Source organism: Elephantulus edwardii, unplaced genomic scaffold, assembly GCF_000299155.1.
Source record: "Elephantulus edwardii isolate Elephantulus edwardi_28Jun2011 unplaced genomic scaffold, EleEdw1.0 scaffold00036, whole genome shotgun sequence".
Taxonomy (NCBI): domain Eukaryota; kingdom Metazoa; phylum Chordata; class Mammalia; order Macroscelidea; family Macroscelididae; genus Elephantulus; species Elephantulus edwardii.
In genome coordinates, this window is record NW_006399786.1 from 3,144,810 (window position 1) to 3,154,615 (window position 9,806).

At 47.8% G+C, this 9,806-nt stretch overlaps 1 protein-coding gene across 1 annotated transcript in view; it reads left to right on the forward strand.

Moving 5' to 3' along the window:
• Window positions 1-9,265, forward strand: part of SIAH3 (siah E3 ubiquitin protein ligase family member 3) — a 75,494-nt gene extending 66,229 nt beyond the window's left edge. Inside the window, exon 2 of the mRNA XM_006884554.1 lies at window positions 8,594-9,265. Coding sequence (XP_006884616.1) covers window positions 8,594-9,265 — 672 coding nt within the window. The remainder of the gene's footprint in view (window positions 1-8,593) is intronic.
• Window positions 9,266-9,806: the final 541 nt, after the last annotated feature.

The following is a 9,806-nucleotide window of genomic DNA, read 5'->3' on the forward strand; positions in this document are numbered from 1 at the left end:
TGACTCTTAACACAGGCAAGCCATCATCAGGCCTTTTTCTGAAGAGTCACTGGGTAGCTCTGAACAGCCAGCCAATCACAAGTTGCTTATAACCCACCCCACCCCACCCCAGTTCCACTAGCCCTGCTAGGCTGTTTCAGGAGTAACGCTAGTGCCCACGTTCTCAGATTTACCAGTCTGGCTAGAGGTGCTGCTCCTAGCATGCTCAGCGTCATCGCCCTCAAGTCACCTCTCCGTTGTCCTTAAGTCCTCCTCCAGAGATGCTTATACTTAATAGGGTTTCAGGTCATTAAACTTTAAACTGCTCACGCAGGCCCTGGGTTTCTCTTGGCAGCTGCAGATGTAAAAAAGCCTTGGCTACACGAAAAGTTGTTTTGAACAAGAAGTCATTAATTTCAAAACCCTCGAAGATGAAAACAGAACAGGAAAGAGGATTAGAGCAACACTGAGCGACATAGTTTGACTGCAGTCCCGCTCCTAACGAGGAGACTCCAGCAGAAACACAAAGAGAGGTCACAGACCACAGACCAGGTCTGTTATTACTGAAATCACAGCTTTGGACAAACCACTTGAGTTTTTTGAGGCTCCGTTTTGTCATCATTAAGGTAGGAAAGGGGAGCTCTGGTGGTCTAGTGGTTAAAACTATACTGTAATCCCAAAGGCACGTGGTTCCAATCTGTCAGCCGCTCCACAGGAGAAGGATGAGCAATCTCCTTCTGTGCAATTTACAGCCTCTGAAAACCCACTGGAGGGTCAGCTATGAGTCACTTCTGACTTGACGGCACACAACAACAACAGAGCAGGGAAAGGAACCCAAGTGGCGTAGTGGGTAAGGATCTGTGTTGCCAACCTGAAGGCACACAGTTCAAATTCACCAGCTGCTCTGCAGAAAAAAGATGGGCAGTCTCCTCTCGTGCCATTTATAGCCTCTGAAAATGCGCTGAAGGGTCAGCCATGAGTTGGTTCCAACTAGAAGGCACATGTTGTTGTTGTTGTTATGTGCCATCGAATCACTTGCGACCCACGGCGACCCTATGTACAGCAGTTCTGAAGCCTGCCCTGTCCTGAGCCAGTCTCACTAATTCTGGTACACCAGTCCCCATTGTCCCAGTCACTAAATCCATCCATCCCATCCGGTGTCTTCCTCTCCTGCACTGTCTGTCCCTCCACCCTTCCAAGCATGACGTTCTTCTCTAAGGACCAGTCTCTCCTGGCTACATGCCCCAAATATGTGAGACAGAGCTTCAAAATCCTAACCTCCAAGGTTAGTTTCACCCTCTCCAAGACAGAATTTTTTTTTGCAGTCTTCTCCAGCATCACAATTCAAAAGCATCAATTCTTCTTCTGTCATCATTAGTCATTGTTCAACTCTCTGAAGCATAACAAGTAATCAGAAAGACTCTGGCCTAGACCAGGTACACCTTAGACTCCAGACTGACGTTGTTGCTCCTCAATGCTCTGGAGAGGTCCCCGACAGCAGAGTTTTCAATACAATTCATCTTTTGATTTCCTGGCTGCTGGTGTTAAGAGTGTTGATTGTGGAGCCTGAGCAAGCTAACAAGTAATTACTTGTTAACAAGTAATTGCTAACAACCTCAATCTCTTCTCCATCTATCATGATGCTGCCAATTGGCCCAGTGGTGAGAATCTTTGTCTTCTTGATGTTAGTTGGCTCAGCAGCACCTAAGAACAGCAACATTTTGAAAAAGAAAAAAAAACACACACAAAAAAACCAAAAAAACACCTCTATTTGTTAACACACCATTTACAACAAATACTGGGGTTAGAATTTCAGTCCATATTGCAGGATAACGGAATTCAATCCATTACACCAATCCACAGATAAATTAGAAATTAATTAATACAAGAAACATGGATTGTGCACCTGTCATGTGCCAGGCTATGTGCTTGGCAGTGAGGACACTTGGTCACTGCGTTTCTGTTCTGTAGTTCTAGACCAGCAGACACGCCCTCATGTGCACACGGTCTCAAACATTGTAACCAGAGGCCAGGACTTTGGTAAGAAAGCAAGCCTGGAGCTCCGGCTGTGGACTCAGAGCTCTATTTTTGGTTTTCACCGTGTCATCTACACATTCCCTCCCGACCTCTCTCATGCCTGGGGACTGGATTTATAACGGGTCCACTTGTCAGGGGATTTGGAGGTTACAGGCTCAGCAGAATCTGTGGAATCCTTTCGTTGCTTCCAAGTAGATGGGCTTCCTAGTGATCTGACAGGACAGTGTGGAACCACCCCGTAGGGTTTCCAAAGCGCTCCGTCTTTACAGAAGGAGGCTGCCACAGCTTTCTTCTGAGGATCAGCTGATGGGTTTGAACTGCTGACCTTTCAGTTAGCAGCCCAGCACTAAACCACTGTGCCACCTCCCTGCTGCCAGCACATAGACTCTGACTTGTAGCGATCCTGTAGGATGTTGCAGAACTGGCCCATGGGGTTTCCAAGGCTCTGATCTTCACAGAAGCAGACAGCCCCATCTTTCCCCTGTTGGGCTTCTGTTGAGTTCCAAATAACATTTTTTTAGTTCTCAGCTGAGCACTTTAACCACAGATTCACCAGGGTTCCTAATACCGTGGCAGCAGTGAGGACAGTGAGAGACCCACACCTGTCAAGCCAGCTTTGAGGCTTGGGTTTCTAAGAATGTGCATCTTAACAGGAGCGGACTTCCACATCTTTCTCCTGTAAAGGCTTTTTGGTAGCAACCCAGTCCTTGACCACAGTGTCACTAGGTATCCTGCCCAGCTTTACTAACAAAAACGATGAATCTTATAATTTCTTAAGCAGCAGTTAAATTATTTGCCTTGACTCATACCCAGAAACCAAACCCATCAGCTTTGAGTGAATTCCAACTCATGGCAAGCCCCCATCGGCATTTGGGAGACCATAAATCATCATGGGAGAGAGACTGCCCTTCTTCCTCCCTCAGAATGGCTGGTAGGTATAAGCTTCCAGCCTTTCCTGGTGGCTTCATCTTCCACTGCCCATGCTGCTCCAACCCTTCTTTCTCCTCTGAGGGAACTGTCTTGACAGCATCTCAGCCTTTTTGCCCTTCACCTGGTCCTAAACAGCTTCATTCAACTAATACAAAAGAGGACGTGAGCAAATTAAAGCAGAGGCTGATCATTTAGAACTGGGGGCAAGTTAGGTTTAAGAGCCTGGGCTGGTGAAACTCCTGGAAGCAAGTGGAAGGGAAAGCAAGTGAGTTTAGTGACCAAGTGAGCTTGCTGACCAAGCCAAGCCCTTGTTGACCAAGCCAAGCCCTTGTTAGAGATAAGGGTCATCTGTTCTCTGGGAAAGCTCCTGCCTGGAGAGAGAGCTTTACCACCAATGTGTGGCCGATGAAATTACAGAATGCTTTTCTACATTCAGTCACCCTCCGTGTGTACATGGCTTGTGGAAAGAACACTATCCACCCTATAAAGCCTTACATTTTAATCCCAGTTTGTGCATTATTCTAGAGGTTAATTCAAGATCTCGCTTTCAAACAGGGACTTAGATACAGCCAATAGAGGGAAGGCATCTGTGGACTGATGAGGAGTTTATCAGTCTGTAAGAGTTCATTAGTTTTAATTGGTGTAATCACCAATGTTGCATTAACAGTTTAGTGAAGGAAAGTAATTATTCGCACATCCACTGTATTTGATGGGAAGATTAGAATTCATTTTCCAAAACGATTAGCATTTTACCAATTAAAATAATCCCGTCTCCCTGCCAGCAGCCCTGTGACCTCAATCACCCCAGGATCGTTTAAATGAAACATACTTTGCATAAGAAGAAGCTGGAAGAAATGAAGAATTAAGGCTGTGTTTATTCTTAGTGCCTTCCCTGGGTACAGCTTGTATACAGGTCTTGATGAGTTTCTAATGTCCCCCTCTATTTGCATAGTCATTCACTTCTGTTTCTTGTATTACACCCCTGGCTGTTTTGTTACCCAGCAGCAATTAGAAAGCAGCATGGCCAGTGGAAGACAAAGCCACAAGAAAGCAGCAGGAGGTCTAGGTGAAATGAACCTTACCTAGGTTCAGGGCTTTGATAAGCACAGGGGTCCAGCCATTCATCTGTCCTGTGAACCACCTTGGCCCAGACTCAGTTAGGTGGATCATGGGGCATACTGCAGTCCCTGGGGACACACCAGCTCATGAAACTGAGGCTCTTGTTGTCAGTTGTAAGTTGAGGCTCCAATTCCTGCCACTCTTGTATGTAACAGAATGAAATGGGCTATTTTTGTGGTCATTGTGGAGACATTTGAGTCCATGGCTGTGACCATTGTGTTAATCCATTCCATGGATGGTTTCCTCATTTTCTTTCGCTGGCCTTCTTTTCTTGAAAATGTGCCATTTTTCTAGTGAGTACTCTTTCCTGATGATATGTCTCGAACATAACCAGAAGTCTCTCCATCGCCATTTCTAAGGAACTTTGGGGTTGTATTTCTTCTAAGAGTGATTTGTTTGTCTTGGCAATCCATGGTGTGTGTTCAGTTTCCTTTGCCAACAACGCAGTTTGAACGCATTAATTCTTTGGACTTCCTTTTTCATGGTCCAGATTTTACACGCATATACATGTGATCATTCATGGTTTGAGCTGAACGTACCCTGGTCATCGAGTGACAACACATGGATCATCAGCCTTGAGCCTTTAGCATCCTGCTTAGATAATCTTGATACTTGTCACAGCATGGGTACCATAGTACCACAGCCTGGTTCAAAAGACTACAACATGGGCCAACATCTCCGTTCCACCTGCCACCTGCCCCGTGACCCTGCCGAGTTCCCGGTCTACCAGCCCCCTGGGACTTCTGCCCTTTCTTCAACATCCTGTGTCCTCCTTTCCCAGCCAGTTCCTTGGATCCTGCTTCTCCCTCTCTGGATAAGACTTTTGCCTGTCTTCATCTTTCATCTTCTGATATATGACAACCCCGTGTGTACAGAGTAGAGCTCGTAGGTGTAATATTTTCAGAAGCAGATTGCCAGCCCTTTCTTCTGTGGTGCTGCTTGGGTGGGTTCAGACTGGCTATTTTTAGGCTAGCAGCCTATTGCAGCCTCCTAGACTCGTGCTTCATGCTCTACCCAGTGCAGATGTCCCATCTTACCGACTAGAATAACTACTTCTGCCACTCTGCACTGTAAAGCTCCTAGTGCATACTGCATTTCTGCACTCGGTTATAACATGGTACCTGCTTATAGTGAGCCCCTACTAGGGCAGGAGCCAGGACCTTAGTCAGTTCTGTATTCCTGGCCCTTTGTTTATTGTGGGCGGTGTGTGTGCTTTTATCCTCCGGCTTGATGAATGGGGTCCTGAAATAGATCTGTGCTGTCAGCTCCATCAGAGCTCAGCCTGGGAGACCCAGCCTGTGCAGACCAGCTGAGAGAGCATGTGGGAAACAGAGGAGGTATTTGGCTATGAGAGGACTGTCTTAGTTTCCCAGGGTTGCCATAGCAAAGCACCACCAGGTTGATTGCTTTCAAGAACAGACATCTATTTTCTCGTCATTCTGGGGGTTGAATGTACAAATCAGAGTATCAGTTGTGTCAACTTCTGCTAGAGGCGTTGAAGGAGGAACTGTTCATTTTGTACTTCTCTCCTAGTTTCTGGAGGCTGCTGGCAAGCCTTGGTGTGTTTGCTGCTCACAAATTCATCTGCCTCCATCTTCACATGGGCCTCTTTACCCTGTGTCACTCAGGGAATTAGGGTTATTAAGACATCACTCTGCTGGAGTTCCAACCAAGACCCACTCTACACAAATAGATTTACCTTGTACCAAAGGAAAATTCTATTCCCAGAACAAGGTCTCATTCATGGGTTCAGGGCTTGGGTCTCCAGTCTACCTTTTAAGAGACATAATTTAGTCCAGGGCATGGACATACTCTCTTTGCCTCTCTGTCTCACCCAGTATGCTTTGGCAATGTCTCCTGGCTCTTATGATAGCTGAGTTCTCCTCAAGGGAGGCAGGAGATTGAAGGGCAGGAGGAAGAGTGGCATTCAGCACCCACTTCTGAGATGGGGATTTCAGACTGTTCCACTGTCATGGGATCATGCTGGGTTCTTCATGCTTTCATGGTGGCTGAGCTCAGCCAGATTGTTCCATGTGTGAAGGTCAATTGAATAGGGAGAGACAGGCAGAAGTGGCTGCAGATAGAAGGTCATCTGGACTCTTCAATCTCAACCACAGCTAAGTTGAAATGTCATATTGATGTAGCACTTGATATGGTTATTAAAGCCATTTTATGGTGTCATTTCATTTGATCTCTAATAAGTATTTGAGATAAATATGTTGCCACTGAGCACACTGACTTAATCAAAGCTGCTGCACAAGGAAATGGTGAAATAGACCAGTGTCCGCGGACGTGCAGGCTCTGATCTTCCCCTTCTGTGATTTGTGGCTCCCGGAGACTGGGTTCCATTCCCAGTAGTGGTCCTTGGGAGCTTTGTGACCTAGGACAGGTGGCTTAACCCTCTGCGTCTCAGTCCCTTCATCTGTAAGACAAACATAGTCGTCTCTGAGTTGCTGTGAAGGCTGAGTGAGGGAGAGGGGTTTCCTTGGAGACTGGAAGTCTCTTCAACGTGAGACTCTGAGGAGCACAACAGGCATGGCTGACCATGGGGAGGACCATGGGAGGAGCCTTGGCCTGGCTGGTACAGAGAACAAGCCCTGGGAAGAGCCATCACGGGACACCTAAATTGTGTATCCCCCCACCCCCCATAGCAGGTGGGGCCAGAGCCCAAGTGAATATGACTTTATAAAAGTAATTATTTTTTTACTCGTTTTTATTTTATATTGGTTTGCATGCAAAATTTATACATACTGTGTATCATTCGAGTCATTGCATTTCACATATTCCTACATTTACATTGTATTTCGAACAATCACTCGTGTACATTGTGTTTTATAAAATTAATTACCATTGATCTATGGCCACTATTGCCCCATGTTTTCTGGTTTCCCTTGGATCTTTCCTAATTCTCACACACACCCCTCCCGCCACTCGCCATACTGTTTTATCATAGTGATTCTCTCCTCTCCCCAGTCTCTGCCCCCTGACCCTTTCTCCTTCCCCTTTTGGACTTCTATTCACATCTTACTAGTTAACCTTCTATAAGAAAGAAATTCATCTTCTCTGTGAAAAATTACTTGGGGCAATTATGTGGAAAATGCCTATTTGTCACCATGACTAACACTGAGTACATCTGTATACATGGTACCTCCCTGTTTCATATTGATTCCAGGACACAGCCCGTCCTTCCACAGTGAAAGACATCCTATTCTATTTAGCAGCAGCTGACAAATAGCTACATTGATGGGCAGAGTAGGGGCTTCTGGAAGGATCCCAGGAGCTCACAATCCAAGGGTGAAGGTGAAGGACCCAACAACACTCAGAGCAGAGCCAGCCTGGCCACTACTGGCCTCCCAGGTCCTCTCTACCACCAATGATGCACACTTTTGAGTGGAGGAGTGTGTGTGTGTGTGTGTGGTGTGTGTGTGTGTGTGAGAGAGAGAGAGAGAGAGAGAGAGAAGCTCTTGCATCTCTTCTGCCCAGCAATGAGAGTGTATAATGTTGAAGTGTACTGAAGTAAGCGAGGAAGAAGTGCTCCTAGACACCTGGACATCCTGGAATGGCACAAGCAGTTTGCGCTTGGCCACTAACCTCGAGGTTGGCAATTTGAGTCAGGGTTCAAATCTGTGGTTGATAGAGTTGCTATGAGTCATACTCAACTCAATGGCACCTAACAATGACAACATGCTGTTATACACTAAAGGCTTAGTGATCTGCTTCTGAAAAGTATCAGTAAATACTCTGATTGCCAGCCATGGTCAGGCACTGTATGCACGCATTTCATGATGTGAGCCAACTTAGCGGTTTTTAACGGCTGTACATCTCACAGAAGGGCGTTGCTCATCTTTCTCCTGTGGAGCAGCTGGTGGATTTGAACCACTTGCCTTTGGGTCGGCAGCACTATTCCTTGTCTAGTACCCCATAGATACTGCCACACATATCGCTCATCACTGTTTTGACAAGGGCATCCTGTGACATGAGGTCTCAGGTGAGAACTCAGGCTTCAGTAGTAACTGGCCCCAGGTTACGAAGTGAAAGGCTTTGCTTTCATGCCTCCTGACTCTGACACAGCCCCTCTCCCCCGAAAAAGCCTCCTTCAGCCCCCTCCCCGTTTCCTGATTCCTTCTTGTCTATTAGTCTGTGTCACTCTGTGGCAACAGCTGTATCTGGAGTGTAGGGCATGTGCTCCTTCCTAAGCAGCCATTCTCGGAGCTTCCCACAGGTTCTCACTGAGGTCTAAAAAAAAAAAAACCAACCAAACAAACAAACAAAAACCAGAAACAAAACCAAACCCAAACCAAGCCAAACCCAAGGCCAGCAAAGGACCCCATGTGTGTCTGAGTGGAGCTGTGCTGCATGAAGTTTTCTTGGCTAGGTGCCTTTGTGAATATACCACCGGGCCTTTCTTCCATGGCACTTCTTGGTGTGTTTGAATCTCCAACCGTTAGTTTAGCACTGTTTGTTTGTGTTTCTCACCCCAGGGCACCAGCCCCTCAGCATTACTAACAGTCTCCCCTTTCCCTTGCAGTATGGGTCCAGCCGACGATCTGGTGCTCAAAGCTCACTCGAGCAAGGCAGCTGCCACCCTCACCACCTCACCCACCACCATCGCCACCACCGCCACCACCACCTGCACCCGCACAGCCACCCACACTCCCACCACCTCCACCACCAGGACGCAGGCCTGCACGCTGCCCAGGTGACGCCCTGCACGTGCCCCCTGTTCTCCTGCCAGTGGGAAGGCCACCTGGAGGTGGTGGGGCCGCACCTGAGGCAGACACACAGGGTCGACATCCTCCAGGGGGCGGAGATGGTCTTCCTGGCCACGGACATGCACCTGCCAGCGCCGGCAGACTGGGTTACCATGCACTCCTGCCTCGGCCACCACTTCCTGCTGGTGCTCCGGAAACAGGAGAGGCATGAAGGACACCCACAGTTCTTCGCCACTATGATGCTGATTGGGACCCCCAAGCAAGCCGACTGCTTCACCTACCGCCTGGAGCTCAGCAGGAACCATCGGAGGCTCAAGTGGGAGGCCACCCCCCGCTCTGTGCTTGAGTGTGTGGACTCTGTGATCACGGAAGGGGACTGCCTCGTCCTGAACACCTCGCTGGCCCAGCTCTTCTCCGACAACGGCAGCCTCGCCATCGGGATTGCGGTCACTGCAGCCAAGGGCCACTCGGCAGAGGTGGAGATATGACACGCCCCGCTGGCCACTCCAGGACGCGCAGCTCTGCTCCCAGATGGCCACAGCCGGCACCCCAGACTCCTTAATGTCTCTTCCTTTTTATTTTTCTCTTTCTTTTTTGTCTCAGGTATTTTGTGGTATTTAGTATCCTTTTGTCCTGGGCAGTATGTTATGTAAACATCCTGTGGTTCAAGACCTCTGTGTGACTTTGTTTTGCTTTGTTAAAAGAGTTTTCTAGAATTTAAAAAGATACGACCAGAATAGCTCTTTCTCACCCCTGCCAATTCCCTTCTCCCGAAGCCCAAAACCAAACCAGTTGTGGTTGAGTTGATTGCAACTCGTGGTGACCCTATGTGCAGCAGAGTAGAATCGGGCTCCACAGTATTTACAGAAAGCTCACCCAGCCTTTCTTCAAGGCACCTCTGGGTAGATTTGAACCACTGACTGTTTTGGCTAGTGGCTGAGCACATAACCATTTGCTCCACCCAGGGATTGCTGGCCCTTCTCCACAGCTCCCCAGAGGAATGGAAACTCTCAAGACCATGACCTTGGG